Source organism: Lissotriton vulgaris, chromosome 3_1, assembly GCF_964263255.1.
Source record: "Lissotriton vulgaris chromosome 3_1, aLisVul1.2, whole genome shotgun sequence".
NCBI lineage: Eukaryota > Metazoa > Chordata > Amphibia > Caudata > Salamandridae > Lissotriton > Lissotriton vulgaris.
This window is the reverse complement of record NC_141689.1, coordinates 63,672,142-63,688,910: the sequence shown is the minus strand read 5'-3', so window position 1 is coordinate 63,688,910 and position 16,769 is coordinate 63,672,142. Positions and strand designations below refer to the sequence as shown.

General features: G+C 45.4%; 1 protein-coding gene across 1 annotated transcript in view; it reads left to right on the top strand.

Annotated features, from left to right (window-relative positions):
- LOC147725963 (cytochrome c oxidase assembly protein COX18, mitochondrial-like) overlaps nt 1-16,769 on the top strand; it is a 43,228-nt gene that overhangs the window by 12,599 nt on the left and 13,860 nt on the right. The window contains exons 2-3 of the mRNA XM_086960085.1: nt 14,737-14,837; nt 16,205-16,368. Of these exons, the coding sequence (XP_086816211.1) occupies nt 14,737-14,837; nt 16,205-16,368 (265 nt within the window). The remainder of the gene's footprint in view (nt 1-14,736; nt 14,838-16,204; nt 16,369-16,769) is intronic.

Genomic DNA, 16,769 nt, shown 5'->3' with positions numbered 1-16,769 from the left:
GTGCATTGCAAGTATAAGGTAGGACAAACCTTGATGTATGTGGCATATCCTAATAGTGAATTACAGCCATTTTCGTTTTTCCCTATTGCAAGGCTACCTGTTCTCCATAGGCCAGAATGGGCTGTTAGATTATTACATGTTTGTAATCCTAACTGTCTCAGAGAACATGGTAGAAATTAGAGTTTAGTATGCCTGAACTCAGAATGATAAAATACATCTTTTAGTGAAGTTGGTTTTAACATTCTGTATTTGCAAATACCACTTCTAGAAAGTAGTTATTTGCTTGTCTAACCATTCAAACCTGCCTCTGCTAGGTTGTGTATTCCTTTTTTGGTCTCGTGGCGTAACCGCGCGTTAGCGCTGTGTCCGCCAGGAGATCTCTTGTTACTGAGTCAGCTTCCCAGGAGACCGCACCTGGCCGTGCGCATCTCGCATAAGGCGATCGGCGCAGGCCACGCGCACGCGAACTCGCCGTGGCTGTCTCCTGGGAAGTGCAAACATACACAGGCACACCTCCCCCTGCACGCATCCGCACACAGACACACACGAGCACACCTACACGCACGCACACACACATACAGAGACCCCTCCCCCCTCGCCGCCGCATACATATATACAAGTGCACCCCCCCCCCCCAACCCCACTTACCGCCATTCTACACTTCTGCAGCCTCCGCGGGGCTCTCCCTCGGGCATGGGAGCCCCGCGTCACCAGCACTGCTTCTCTCTGTGGGCGCGTGCGCGGGCTTCCGAAGACGGAAGTCCCGCCCCACTGAAGTCCCGTCCCACCCAAGGTTTTGGTTCGGTTTAAGCTCGGGACAAGAAAGGACACTTGTTGAAAAATAGGTTGTGCCCGAGTGTTAGTATTAAGATGCCACTATTTTATTGGTGGTGAATTATCATTAAAAGTAAAATTATACCAGCATGCACGTGTCTGCTTTAACGCTGTCCAAGCGTATACATGTCCAAATATAAATTCATAAAGGTACCGGAAATGAAAAAACATGTCAGTGCACTGTACCAAGGACTATAAAAAATGCGTCCGTACTTGTCCTCCGCCTCCCAAAGAATGTGATTGAGTAGGCCCGAAAGAATAAGTTTGCGGAGTCATAGATAGGAGACATTGATACGCCCCTAAGAGAAATGTATTCTGCAACATGCCTGTAGGTGTCAGTGTTTGGCTGTGTTTGATATCAGAGGATCTCACGAAGCCTGGGAAATTCAGCTCTTGGTAGGTAATTCACACCCCCTCGATAAAAAGTGCCAACTTGACCAGAGCTGGACTGTAAAATATTAAACTGCACGCGAAGCAGTCTATACCACATGTGTACCGGCCCACTAATGACAGCTGGTTTAAATAGGAATTAAAATGGCGCTCGACGCACTGACCTTTCAAGTTGCCAGCTGTACAAGGCGCCTAACCTCTCAAGTATGTCCCGATTCTTGGCGCTGTTTGGCTATATATTTATTATCTTTGCGTTTTGACTTGCATTGGTTTTGTTTTCAGACATGTTGCCTTGAGGTCGAATGCCCAATAACAGCCTAGCTCCGTGTACACGAGCCTGGGGCACCTAGTTGTGTTGATAAATGCACTTTAAAACTATTGTGGTATGTAGTGATTTTGTAAAGCAGTTTAGACCCAAGCATGAATAAAATTCCACTTAATTACGAACTCTCGCCAAAATAGTTTTATCAGATACCGATTGTCTTTTAGTGATCATTTTAGTATATTTGCTTACTGTTTTTTTTATGTAACGCTTTTTATCACATTTTTGATTTGCTAAGATCTGTGAACAAAGGCCGTTAATATTATCACATTTACCACACTCCGAAGGATGTTTGCGAGGATTTGAATTTGTGATCCGCATATCACCTCCGATGTCAGTGGTGAGCGTTTAACTCGTAAAAAAGAGGGCTACGTATAGCAATGTATATATAGTAAGCTAATCTAACCCAACCACATGAACATAAAGTATAAAACAAAAAGAACGTACTTCACCCTCCTTTCTCTCCACTACAACTTGCTGCCCCACCCACTTCACCCTTCCACCGACTCAATTACAATAACTTTTATTCAAGTATTAATTATTTAAAAAAATTAAAAGCCATTGTTATTTGTAATATCAATACATATAAGTCACATAAATACAACACATTGCATTACAAATGCTATAGGTGTTATATTTGCAAAAGCTATAACTATTGGCATTGTCATACACAATGCCAATAACTCAAACTTTAATGCTGCGAGACCTATTGCATTGTAAATGCTTGTTCTGGTCTTGTGTTTGACAGGGCTGGGGGATTCCAAGAGACAGGCTGAGTCACCCAGTGGTGAATAGAGAGATCTGCATCTAGACGGGAGGGAGGAGTTGCACCTGAACCTTGAATAGGACTGTGCTTGCCTTCCACAATGCTGGCTCCACCCCCTGTGGAGCGGCTGATGTCTCTGCCCTGCACACTGAAAGAAGAGAAGGAGTCCTGTAAACAAAGTGCTCCAGGACTGTACTTTCCTTGCACAAGGCTGGCTCCACCTCCTGTGGGGCGTCTGATGTGCCTGCCCCTGCACTGTGAAAGGAAAGGAGAAGTCTGGTAAACAGAGTGCATCAGAACTGGTTTGGACTGGGCAAAAGCCCCTCTCCCCTCAGGGCACAAAGGATTTCTGGGTATAAATATTGGGACCCTGATCCCAAGAAATTAGATCACTTCTGGAGTACAAGAAGAAACCTTACTGAGGCGAGGAACCTGAAGAAACTGAGGAGAGACTATTCCCAAGCTGAAGTGCTGCTTGGGGGATTGGCCTGCAGTGGTTGCCTTACTGCCAAAGGAAGGAGAAAGGAACTTTATGTAATTTGCTTTCAACTTTTGAAGGATCTCCAAGGGCTTGGAAAAGAGCTTGCCTCCTGCTGAAGTCTCAGGGACAACAGACTTCACCCCCCAGCTCCCCAGAGTTGTTGTGGAAGTGCCTGCTGCTGTTTTGGGCCTTCTGAGGAACCGCTTGTCACAAGGAGCTGGAAGCACGACTCAACGAGAAGAAGCATGTCGCCGTGCCTGCCGTCACTACTCCGAAGGAGGGTGTCGCTACTGGAACTGTAGTGTACCCAAAAATATACCTGGTGTCCTTGTCACTTACACTTTTTTTAACTTGCAAAAAACTACGCTATATTCCTTTAGTTTCTGGGCCTATCCCCCCTTTTATACCTGCTGGAACTGTGGCACTGCACCGCATCGGAGAGAAGGGTGCCTAAACGAAGAGGCAGCGTGTCGTGCTGCTGCCGTCGCAACTCCGAAGGAGGGTGTTGTGCTGTAGCTGTCGCATTGCACCACATGTCTCGCAACGAAGTCGGAGCTTGTCCCTGTGCCTGCTGTCACAACTCCAAGGAGGGTGTCGCCGCTGGAACTGTCGCACTGCACCAAACAAGAGCACATCTCATCACAGAGAAGCGCGCCGGACGTGCTGCAGTCTCATCGTAGATGTCGCCGCTGTAGTTGTCGCATCGAGCGGAAGCTTCACGCATCGTGGGAGAAGAGTGTCGCCACCGGAGCTGCTGCCGTCGTATTGCAAGGGTGTCGCAGCTGCAGTCCACGCATGGAACCGAGAACTTCTCGCATCCCTGAGAAGCGTACTGCACCTGGTAGATCTTCACGTCTTTATTTCTTTGCACCTGAACTTTGCCGCATTTCCCTCGCTGCGACATTGCTTGTCGTGGAAGCGCATTGCAACCTAAGGTACATTGACGCAAGTCTCTATTCTTAAGAACTGAACTAAGCTTAATCTACCATCTTAAAGTAACAGTATTGTGTATTTTTGTCATTCATGGTCTTGTGGTAACTATATAAAGTATACTTATTTTTTATATAAAACCTGTGTGTGGTCCATTTGTAGTGTTGTCACTGGGTTACTGTATGTGGTCACGAATGCTTAACACACAACGCCTCTGAGATAAAGCTTGTCTGCCTGTGCCAAGCTACCAAGGGGGTGAGCAGGAGTTATTTTAGGAGTGTAATCCCCTTATCCTGACTAGAGGCAAGGGTCCCTATTCGTCACAAGTACTTACCTGTGCCAACTAGAGACCCCCAAATCTAACAGTGTATATAATCGTTTTACCCCTAGCTGCATGACTAAAGCCACGGGAATGTTTGGCATGCAAATAATCCAGCAAACATCATGTAGAAAATAAGGTACCATTAAAATTCAAAAAGTATATCTTTTTAACATGTAAAAGCCTTTCACCTTAGTACATCAGATTAAAACTGCATTGAGAGACATTTATTTATGAAAAGGGATGATTTTTAAACATGAACTTAGAACCATTTCTGCCCCCACTCCACCACCTTGCTGTTGGTGATCTAAGAGGGAACCAGTTGTATGTGCTGTGTCCATTTGGGTACCGAAATATGCTTCACAGATAGGAGTCGCCATGAGTCTGCTCGAAGAGACAATGGACTCCTCGCGTCAGGGAGGAGGATGGGGAGAAAGCTGCCTCACTTTCGGTTGTCTGCCACCTAAAAAGTGGCTCTGAGGCAGCGAAGCCTGCCCTCTGGTGGGAGGGCTGCTTCATTGATGAGTGGGGAACACACGCAACATTGCGCAGTCATTTGTTTTATTGTGGTAAATGTATTTGCAATAGCGGCAACCGTTTGCCTCTGAAATTTCATGGAAAATCGCCTTTCGCAAAATCTCTAAAAGCTGGGTGTTTGGGGGTGGGGGGAGTTCGGAATTTGAAGGTAGGGTGACCAACCGTCCGTAAATTTCACGGACAGTCCGTAATTTTGGCTGTCTGTCCGTTGTCCGTGAAGGATTCTTTAACGGACGCCATTTGTCCGTAATTTTAACCGGGCACAGCTTGCCCCCACCTCCCTTCTTGACTCCGATGCTGTGTGAAAGCTCAGACCCCCAGCAGCACTGTAGAGGCACAGCGGGATGGCAACCCTCACACCTCCAGCCCTTGATGAGCTGTTAAGAGGTGCTCGAAGGTGACAGAGGGAGGGCTGCAGGTTCAGGAGCAGGGGGCATCCATTCACATGCAAACAGCCCTGAATGTGTCTTGTATCTGCTATGTAGAGGGGGTCTCACACATTCCATTTCTACCCAGGGCGCAAAACATCCTAGACTTGGCCAGATTACACCCCTGATTACATCGAGGCAGCACCTGCTTCTCTTCACCGAGCTTAATTACTGTCACTAATTTGTAAGCAAACCTTGGTTCTTCAAAGATGCATAATGTAATACAATAAAGAAATGGCACAATCACACCCACACTGATTAACTAAGTATGGAGGACAATCAGTTCAATCAGTTCTCTTAGAATATCTCCTGTAAGTACTGTATATCACAGTGGGGGATGGCATTTTGGACAGAGAGCCTGTCTTCTCGTTGTCTTGTGCAGGAGTGGGCGAGAAACCCAAGATGATACTAGAATACTGCATGCCCACCCCTGTCCCCCCATGTGTTGGCTCCAGTCCACCTCCACCCCCCCCCGTGGCTCCTGTCCCCCCCTAGCGCTGGGATACCTCCGGGTGACTACTCGCTCTATAATAATAATAATAATAATAATAATAATCCTGTCTCCGCCCTGGGTGGCTTCTGTCCCAGTCCTGGAACGGCCCCTGCAGCGAGGGTGAAGTTCTTGATGGGCCTCTTTTCTCAAAAGGGCTCAGCTCAAAATTAATATGGAAAGGTGGGCGAGTAAGTAAGGGAAGGGATGTGTGAATGACTGGATGAATTAGTGAAAGGGTGAATGGATGAGTGAAAGATTGAATAAATGGATAATGAGAGAGGATAGATGGATTGATGAGTGAGGGGAAGGATGGAGAGAAAATGTAAATAGCTGGATGTATGGGTGGAAGGGTAGCTGGATGATTGATGAGGGGAAAGATGGATGAGGGGAAGGATTGATGGATGAGGGGAAGGATACATGGATGAGGGGAAGGATGGATGGATGGAGGGGATGGATGGATGAGGGGCAGGATAAATGGATGGGATGGATGGATGGATGGGTGAGGGGAAGGATGGATGAAAGGAAGGATGGATGAGGGGAAGGATGATGGATGGAGGGGAAGGGTGGATGGATGAGGGGCAGGATAAATGGATGGGATGGATGGATGAGGGGAAGGATAAATGGATGAGGGGAAGGATGGATGGATGAGGGGAAGGATGGATGGATGGAGGGGAAGGATGGATGGATGAGGGGCAGGATTAATGGATGGGATGGATGGATGGGTGAGGGGGAAGGATGGATGAAAGGAAGGAAGGATGGAAGAGGGGAAGGATGATGGATGGAGGGGAAGGATGGATGGATGAGGGGCAGGATAAATGGATGGATGGGATGGATGGATGGATGGGTGAGGGGAAGGATGATGGATGAGGAGAAGGATGATGGATGAGGAGAAGGATGATGGATGAGGAGAAGGATGGATGGATGGAGGGGAAGGATGGATGGATGAGGGGCAGGATAAATGGATGGGATAGATGGATGGGGGAGGGGAAGGATGATGGATGAGGAGAAGGATGGATGGATGGAGGGGAAGGATGGATGGATGAGGGGCAGGATAAATGGATGGGATAGATGGATGGGTGAGGGGAAGGATGGATGAAAGGAAGGATGGCTGAGGGGAAGGATGGATGGATGGATAATGAGGGGAAGGATGGATGGATGGATGATGAGGGAATGGATGGATGGATAGATGATGAGGGGGTGGGTGAAAGGATGGATGATGCGGGGGTGGGTGAAAGGATGGATGGATGATGAGGGGAAGGATGGATGGATAGATGATGAGGGGGTGGGTGAAAGGATGGATGATGCGGGGGTGGGTGAAAGGATGGATGATGAGGGGAAGGGTGGATGGATGGATGATGAGGGGGTGGGTGAAAGGATGGATGGATGGATGATGAGGGAATGGATGGATGATGAGGGGGGGTGAACGGATGGATGGATGATGAGGGGAAGGATGGATGGTTGATGAGGGGAAGGATGGATGGTTGATGAGGGGAAGGATGGATGGTTGAGGAGGGGAAGGATGGATGGATGGATGATGAGGGAAAAGGATGGATGGATGATGAGGGAAAAGGAAGGATGGATGATGAGGGAAAGGATGGATGGATGATGAGGGAAAGGATGGATGGATGATGAGGGGAAGGACAGATGGATGGATGGATGGATGGATGGATGGATGATGAGGGAAAAGGATGGGTGGATGATGAGGGGAAGGATGGATGGATGATGAGGGGAAGGATGGATGGATGATGAGGGAAAAGGATGGATGGATGATGAGGGAAAAGGATGGATGGATGATGAGGGGAAGGATGGATGGATGGATGGATGGATGGATGATGGGTGGGTGGATGGATGGATGGAGAGTGGGTGAAAGGATGGATGGATGGATAAGTGGGTGGGTGAAAGGATGGATGGATGATGAGTGGGTGGGTGAAAAGATGGATGGATGGATTATGAGTGGGTGGGTGAAAGGATGGATGGATGAGTGGGTGGGTGGATGGTGGGTGGATGAAAGGATGGATCAATGGATTGGATGGTGGGTGGGTGAAAGGATGGATGAGTGGGTGGGTGGATGGTGGGTGGGTGGATGATGGGGGGTAGGTGGATGAGTGAAATGATGGATTGATAAGTGCAAGGGTGAATGAATGGAGAAATGAGTGAAAGGGTGGGTGTAAGGATGGACGAGTGAGTGAAAGGGAGGGTAGATGGACAAAAGGATGAATAGATGTGTGAAGGAGTGAAATGATAGATGGATGAGTGATAGGGGCAATGGATGGATTCATGAGTGGATGAGTAGATGGATGGATGGGTGGGTGGATTGATGGATGGAAAGAAGGCTAAGTGAAAGGGTTGATGGAGAGAGAAAGGGAGGATGGATGGATGACTAAAAGAGTGGATGGGTGGAAGGATTAGTAAGTGAAAGGATGGCTGGATTGGTGAAAGGGTAAATGGCTGAATGGATGAGTGAATGGATGGATGGGATGAAGAGTGGATGGATAAGTGTACAGATGGATAGGGTGAAAGGGTGGATGGATGGATGGATAATGGAGGATGAGTGAAAGGATGGATGAGGGGATGGATGAAGGGATGGTTGAGTGAAATGATAGATGGAAGGATACATGATGGGTAGGTTTGCAAATGATTGAATATGTTTGGAAATGGCTGGGCTTACTTATATACTATTACGCAACCTCTGATGTGTCTGTAAAACGTACCTATTGTCCTGAAGTTTTGTCCTGAATTTTGACCTCCTGTCCTGAATTTGTGTCCTGAATTTTGACCCTTTGTCCTGAATTTTTACACTCACCGTCCTGAATTTGCACCAATGCCAGTTGGTCACCCTATCTGAAGGTGGTCACATAAGGTGAGCAGAGCAGCGTCTAATCACGTGAAGTGCAATAACTTTAAAGACAGGAGGATCAAAGTAGTGTCTTTCACTCCCTGTAATACTTGTGCACTTTCTGTGGGCTCCAGACAATACCAAGTGGAGCAATATAGGACCGGCACAAATGCTGTTCTGTTCCCCAAGCGATCTATTGCCCAGGCTCTGTGGAGGAATTGCTCTGCTGAATCTGTGGTGAATGCATTAATGTGAACAAAATGTGAAACACTAACACACGTTTGCTACTGCCTCTGTGTATGATGTGCAGTTTAGTCTCCTCAGTCAAAAATGAGTACAGGGTTCATTATTCAAGTGTGCACTATGACCAGAGAATTTCCACCAATTACTATTGCATATTGTATCCACCACAAGTTCATCACAACAGGCATTTGTTTAAACGAATTTCACAGGGAGGTTTGTGGAGAATGTCACTGTTACAGCCATCCATTAGACCATAGTAAAACATTGTAACAATGGTGGAGTGTGTGGAGACGGGCCACGGTCCCCTCTGGCTTGCTGCTTGCTTCTGAAGCGGTCAGTGTGCCTATGATGCTGGGCTTGCTGATAGTCTTCGCAGAGGAAATTCCATGCATTTAAAATTGAAATGTAGTGTGTTTGCAAAAGCAGTCAAGTCGCTTCAATTTTGGAAATCAAATGCTTTTGTAATACTGTATTACGTTATTGCAACCGTTCAATATTTCGCTCTGCCAGTCTTTTATTTTGTTTTGTCACTCTGCTCAACACTTTATGCAGAGCCCTGGCATGGTCAAGTTCTAGGTAGGGGTGGGGTATCGCAGTCAATGTAAAGAGTGCTGCAGAGGCAGCTGTTGGTTAATATTTCCAATGCAGCAAGGAAGAGAAATGTAAACCCTCAAGACAGAAGTTCGAAAAATATTGTACATTTTAGTAATAATATACAAAGAGACAGTTCTTAGGACTGAAGAGCGAAGAGTGCTACTTGGTGTTGGAGGTGAGACGTTAGAGTGGCAGGCATCCTTGTGTGCCTAGAGATCTCTGAGAATGAGTGGGTCCGATCACAGGTCATCTCTAGTAATGTTTTTAAGGGATGCAAGCACACAAGGAGAAAACTTGTTGCTCGATATTTACTCCAGTCAAATGTAGGTTTAAATCGCTTTTTATGGTGTATATGTGAATAAAACACTGCCAACATTGGTGAGTCTTTTGTGGATGTGGTAAGGTAAAAACCTTTTTTTTTATGTAGGCGAATTCTAACCTCAAATGTTTCATCTTTTGAATAGATACAAGTAGCACCTCTCAGACGCTCCACTTAGTGATGAGTGGACTTTACATTAGGCAGTCATGCAGGACCAAGTGAGCTAAATGGCCGTCTCTGCGGACTTGAGTCGAGACAGTAATGTTGGTGAAGTGTGGACGGACACTCATGTAGCAGCGTAACAGATTTTCAGCACCGGGACACCCCTCGCCAATGCTGTTCTGGCTTTGATTCTTGTGCAAGGTGCCCAAAGACCCCAGAAGCCTCCTTCTTGGCCAGGGCCTAACAAATCCTAATGTATAGGATAATTTATCTAGACGGGGACCGTTTTGGAATTGCCCTTCCTTTCTTTGCTCCAGCAAACCTATTGAAAAAGCTGATTGTTCACCTGGTAATCCTTAGTCAAGTCTATTTAAAAGCTAAGGACCCTCTTTATATTCAGTCTCTGAAGCTCCTCCTCATTAGAAGTATGTGGCAAAGAAAGAGGATGGGGATGGATGTCCTGTCCCACTTGGAGAGGCAACACCTCTTTCAGTAGAAACTATGCCAGAGTCTGAGGCACCAATATGTCAGCAGTGAAGGAGTTATACAATACAGTGGTTGTACTGACGGCGTCTGCTGCTCACTGACACAGCATATAGCAGAAATCACAATAATGAAAATAGTCTGCATGGTCAACAGTCATAGGGAACAGTTGTGCATAAGCTTAAAAGTGTGCACATCAGTTAAGTTCCCAAAGTGTCAGGACAAAGGGTGCAGGAGAAACCTGTACACATCTGAGCCCTTTTAAAAGGCGCATCACAATTGGTGATTTACACAATGAGTGTGGGTCAGGCAACACATACAGAACGAAAGGTCAGAAAAATAACCCTTAACAGTGTCCACATCAAAGCCTTGCTGGGCTAGTGAAAAAACAAATATCAGACGGTCAGCCCTCGCACCAAGCCACGACTTTGCATAATGGTGCCAAGCAGCTATTCTGTCATCACATTTGTGAGCATGTCTAAACCATTCTGTTAATCACCAGGCATGGAGATGTAGTTTCAGGTGTACAATGCTGCCCTGTTGCTGAGACAGGAGGTCTCCCAAAGAGGCCGAAAGAGGAGAGGATAAAATTACAGGCTCAGTAGATGGGAGTACCACTCTATCCTGGGACAATCTAGAGCTATCGGGATGAGAGGAGCTTCGTTCCCTTCTTACCTTCAGAACTCTTGGAGGAAACAGCAGTGATAAAAATGCATATATGAGACCGTAGTCCCACTGCCAGCTCATTGCATCTCCCAGAGGTCCTTGAGGCGTGTTTTTAGCTTTAGCAAAAAGATATACCCAGGGTGAAGCCATCCCTGGGTGCAGATGCCTTTGATTGGTGTCACATGCTGTCTGCTGAGCTTGTCCACACGGGCATTTATGGAGCCCACCAAATGATTGTCTGTCCTGGAGATCTCGTAGAAATCGAGCCACTGCCGGTACCTCAGCACTTCTGGCATAATGCCCACAATACAACAGCATCTGCACGGTCACAAATTGCATTGTCTGTCAGGACTTGGCTTTAATTGTCTTTGATAGATGGGCAAAAGGCTTTCACTGTCACAGCCCAGAGACAATGTAACCATCACTACTGTTAACTTCTGGTATGGTAGGCCTTTGCAGAGCAGCGTGGGTAAGGGGACACACACACAGACACACATTATAATTTAATATGAGCAACAAGTGGTCCCAGGCGTACTTCGAAAAACACAAAGGAAAATTATTTTTAGAATATAAGGTACTTTGCTGGTCAAATATTCAGCAATAGTAAGTAATGCATAACATAAACATTCATCGATACGCACCAAAAAAAGAAAACACCCACTGTTATTTTAGTAGAAATCTTCGTTTTTAACCTTTTCAAAAAATGCACAAGTAAGGTGAAGACATTACCATATGTATTCGAAATGGAAGGTTGCTCAGGGAAAAGGGGTGCAGAGAAAGTGCTTGTGTGTGAAGTAAAATGAAAAAGGGGAAGATTTCAGAGTAAAGGCTATTCAATGTAAAAATAGTTTCAACAATTTGAAATCAACACTGGTTATTAGTACAACATACACCACTGTGGTTGGGCCTGTCCACAATGCAATTTTTCATTTTTTATACATCTGGATCCGCTTCTTCCTCGCCGGCCGAACTCAAAGAATTGTACTCCCTCCCTTCCTCTCCGAACCCACAGAGATCAGATGCGGAGTACTCCAAGGATCATCCCTCAGCCCCACGCTCTTCAACAGATGTAGAAGAGATGCCCACCCTCACAACCATTGTCAGAAAACACAGACTTGGCACAGTATCCTACGCCGACGACACCCGGCTCTTCCTCTCCCTCACCAAGGAACCCGACATCGCCAGGCACAACTTCCAGGAAAGAATGAAGGACCTCGCAACCTGGATGAGCAGCAGCTGCTGGAAGCTCAATTCAGAGAAAATGGAAATCCTCATCCTCGTATCCACCCGATCCGCGTGGGGATGACACTTGGTGGCCCTCGGCATCCCTCCCACTCCTACAGACCACGCCCGCAACCTCTGTATCATACTCTACTCCTCCTTCACCATGAACCAACAGATCAACGCCATATCCTCTGCTTCAACACCCTCTGCATACTCTGCACGGATCCAGGAAGACAGTCACCCATACATTTATCACCAGCAGACTGGACTACGGAAACACCCTATATGCCGAAATCAACACATCTCTACTCCACAAACTCCAGATCATCCAGACCGCCGCAGCCAGACTCGTCCTCCGCATCCCACAACAAGACCACATCAGCTAGCACCTACGAGACCTCCACTGGCTTCCCGTCGAAAAAAGAGTGACCTTCAAGCTGCTTACACATGCCTACAAAGCCCACCACAACACCAGACCCCAATACCTCAACAACTAATCTTCTACATCCCCAAATGAAACCTCCACTCCGCTGACCTAGCCTTGGCCCGAAATCCCCTGCATCTAAAGAGCCAGAACGGGAGGCAGATCCTTCTCCTACATCAGACGAAGCCCTACATTGCAAGAATTCAGGAAGTTCCTCAAGATCTGGCTTTTCGGATGACCGAGCTGCCCTACCCCACCCCGTGCTTTGAGACCCTCACGGGTGAGTAGTGCGCTCTAAAAAAAAATCCCTGATTGATTGATTGACTTTTTACTCTGTTTTCATAGTCCCTCTGGTTTTCTGCCAAATGTGTTTTCTGTCTAAGTATAAAGTCCTTTAAAAGTAACTAACAAGAGTATGGTATTCATTTTATCTTAAACATTATCCCCCACAGGATAAATATAGGTTCTAGCACCTTTCCAAAGAATTCCTTAAAAATATTGTAATGTTGGCCGTGTAGAACTATCCAGCTTAATGGGGGTGAGGCTGATATGCAAATATTTCAGATACTGAATGAAGCCCTCACTTCTACTTGGAAAATATTTGTATCTTTTTGGTCGTTGTGTAGTAGCTTGACCTTCTCGTTTAATTTTAAAGCCCAAGATGGAAGATCTTCATCTAGTTCTTCTATCAGAGGTAGGAGTAATACCATTGGGTCCTTGAGTGAAACTATTACATCACATGTAAATACCAATATCTTTTTGTTTGCAACTTCAAAACGGATATCCCAGCTCTATTCTGTGGCTCTTATTTTAATTGCCAATTCCTCACTTGCCAGCTCACACAACAGGGACAGTAATGGGAAACTTGATGTTGTGCCCCTCGAACACTGTTAAGGTTTCCGAGAATTTCTCATTAAACATAATACATGTGTTAGGGGATTTATAGTTCGCCATCCAACAGTCTATTTATATTCCTACCCAAGTTCAAATCTCAACATTACGTGCCTATGAATGTGTAGCTCATCCTGTCATAGGCTTTCTTCGCATCCAGTAAGACCATATTTGCCATCTTCTTTTAGTAACCTTTTTGAGAGCATGATCTAGTCTCCTTATGTTGTCAAAGGTTTTCGTGTTTGAGGCTGAAAGCATGTACTCCAAACTGTCACCCTCTCATAAACGTCTCTGTTTAGTTATGTAATGGGACTATAAAAGGAACACACTCGTGTTTTTCCTTGTTTGTGAACCACCATATAGACCACTTCGGATAGCGTGCAACTCTCCTCAATTTTATAAGTTCCTGTATAGTTCTTTCGCATGGGCAACGGTATCTTAGCAGAGGAGTTATAATGTTTGAGGGGGAACCCGGCATAGCTGGAAGCTTTGTTTACCTTTAAATCTTCAGTAGTAGCTGCCACCCCTTCAACACATTGGGCCCAAAACTTTCTTTACGTATTTACCCTTTTGTAAATTCAATTTACCCTCTTCCGAGTGTAAAATCTATTAAAAACCATTGAGTCATTCTCCCTTTCATCTATCTTTGTACGCAATTTCACTTCCTGGTCCTTTGTATTTAACCCTTGGCATTCTTCACCTCAACACCATAGGAATGTGACAAGTGGAAATAAACATATAATCTTTCTACAGAAATTGATGTAAACCTTTATTTGATTGCAAAATCCATTTATGGTAAAATCCTTATTTAAAAGACTAGACTGTGGACAAAAACTTCCACACATCCTCAGATGTATCTATTTTCATTAAACATAGAATTAAAAAAAATGTAATTTCTGCTTCTAATGGGTCTCTCTAAAATGGCGAATCCATTTCTGAATAGATAATTGATATCCCTTAGTTAATCTACAGACTGCATTCCTGTGTCAACATAGATATTCCACCGCTATATATGTGTATATATATATCAATCGTTCGGGTCACTCTTCTCAGACCGCTAAAATCACTTTGGGTAGTACTTCACTCTCTAAGTCTCATTGTGAAGTGTAATCAGAATTGTGTTTCTCTAGGTGCTTTAGCAGTCATTTGGATCTGCCTCGTGAACGCACATCCATACCCAGACGATGGACATCTCGACAAATCGAGCACACTTTTTTCATTCAAATTGACATACTCCACACAGGTCATGTATTTCCAACTACTGTCTTGGTGCTGGATTTGTGAAATGTGTACCATTTTTCTAGGTGGTAGACATGATACTTGTTCTAACAATATAGCTTATCAAATTCCACATCTAAATGATTGCCTATAAAATCTTCTCTTTCTCTAGTTAGGTGGAAAAGTTGCAGTCTGAGATAGACAACTTAGCCAAGCAACTCCGCTATGAAGTATCGGTGTATGGAAAACAGAAGGGCTGGTCTGAGAAAGTTGCAAAGTAAGTGTGTAACTCGCTATACTTTAAAATGGTCTTCTGGAAAGGGCACCTGTTGTGTTTTCATCAGTTGCTGCCTGGCTTGTACTTTAACCCCTTAAGTGCTGATGACGGAACCGCTCCGTCATCAGCTACGGGTGAGCTGTGCTGATGACGGAGTGGTTCCGTCATGGCCCGCTCGGCGGGCCTGTGCGGCGCGAATTTCGCGCCTGCGCTGACGTTCTATTGAGCGGGGCGGGCCATGACTGAACCGCTCAGTCACAAGCACAGGTCAACCGACGCTGGTGACGGAGCGGTTCCGTCACCAGCATGCGGCCGCCCCGCCCCCTTAGCACTGCGGCGGAATAGCCGCCGCAGTGAAGGGGTTAAAGGGCCTTCTGTATTAGATGTCGAGTGCATTAATATCCCGATGTCACACACTGTCTTTCTTTTTCCTACCCACAAGTCTCATTAATGATTGGGTTTCTTTTCTATTTTCAATGTAATGATGTTATAATATATTGTCCAGTATCCAGTAGAGACCTTTACAACAAAGGCTTGTTCTGGTGATTACTATTCCAAGACACTTCAATTCCTTAAGATCACCCTGAGCAGCTTACTAAAGGCCAAATGTGCCCTCACTTCTTTTATGTGAGTTTGAGAACATATAATTTTGTCACCTCATTCTGCTGGTGTGCCTTTGGTTCTGTAGATTTTTGTTCTGAAATGTTTAAATTAATTTTTATTCATGCTTTGTCTTCAAAATATTCAAACCACTTGTTGTTCTGAAGTGATTGTATGATAAAGAAGTACTTTATATCATGTTGATTTATCTTATTGTTACTGACACAGTCCGTGTTTCTACCAACACCTTGCAAGGATCCTTATCTCTCCTGCCGGTTGCTCACTACGGGTGCATCGGGTTGTTCTTGTGTCAGGGCTTGCTGAGATTGTGGCTTAGTTGCTAGATTTCCATGGGTGAACTGCCTCCCGGGTCTTATTGCTGCCTGTCAAGCCTAATCTCAGATCCTCCAACTATCTATAGAATGTCCGGATCTCCCAACTAACTAGAAATTGTACAGTTCTTAGAGTCTTCACTTTTATCTCACTAAATCTATTTCTATGTTTGCTCTGATGTTTGCCATACTACTACTGTGTGGGGTTTACAGAGGCTTTCTACTCCCACATGACAACCTGGGTGTCCGAAAAACTGTGTGGCGGGGATAAAGGTTCGTGTTATGACACCTTTTCACATTTCTTACGTTTCCTAAAAAAGGATCTTCTTTGTTTTGTTTGTTCACAGCGATAGATTTCTAAAACTTTTGTGTGTCTCTGAAATAAGTATAAATAATGAGCTATTTCACGGTTCGACCATTTTGCTTTCCTTTTAGGTTCCATTTCAGGAAAAATCTCCGAAGGATCATATCTGGTTTGTACGTCCGCGATAACTGTCATCCGTTCAAGGCCAGCCTCCTGATCTGGATTCAGATCCCAATATGGGTCTTTGTTTCTTTGGCCCTCAGGAACTTCAGCATTCCTACTGCTAGCTTTGGAGGTAAGCCTTAATTAAAACGACTGCACTGGTAAACCTTAGCGCACAGGGCTTTAATTAATACTTCACTTTAAATCATTTTGTAGCTATGTTGGCTTTTTTAGGTTTGTAAGATGTGATGTGGAGTATGAGCTAGCTTCATTTGATGAATAAAAGGTGACATTTGAACATTTCTAAGGCACATTCGGCTCATGGATACCAAGCGTATCCTATGGTACTCTGCCCAGACTCGGGAACTCCTGTGGAGCAATAGAGCTGTTCCCCCTACACCCTGCAGGTATCAAAGAAAGAACTGTGAAAACTCCAGCAAGCCCACTACACCTGTCGCTCCAAGCCCGAGTTGAAGTGGGTTAATGGTACCAGCGTTGGCCCCCAGACCTCCAGAGAAGTAGCCCACCTTGGGT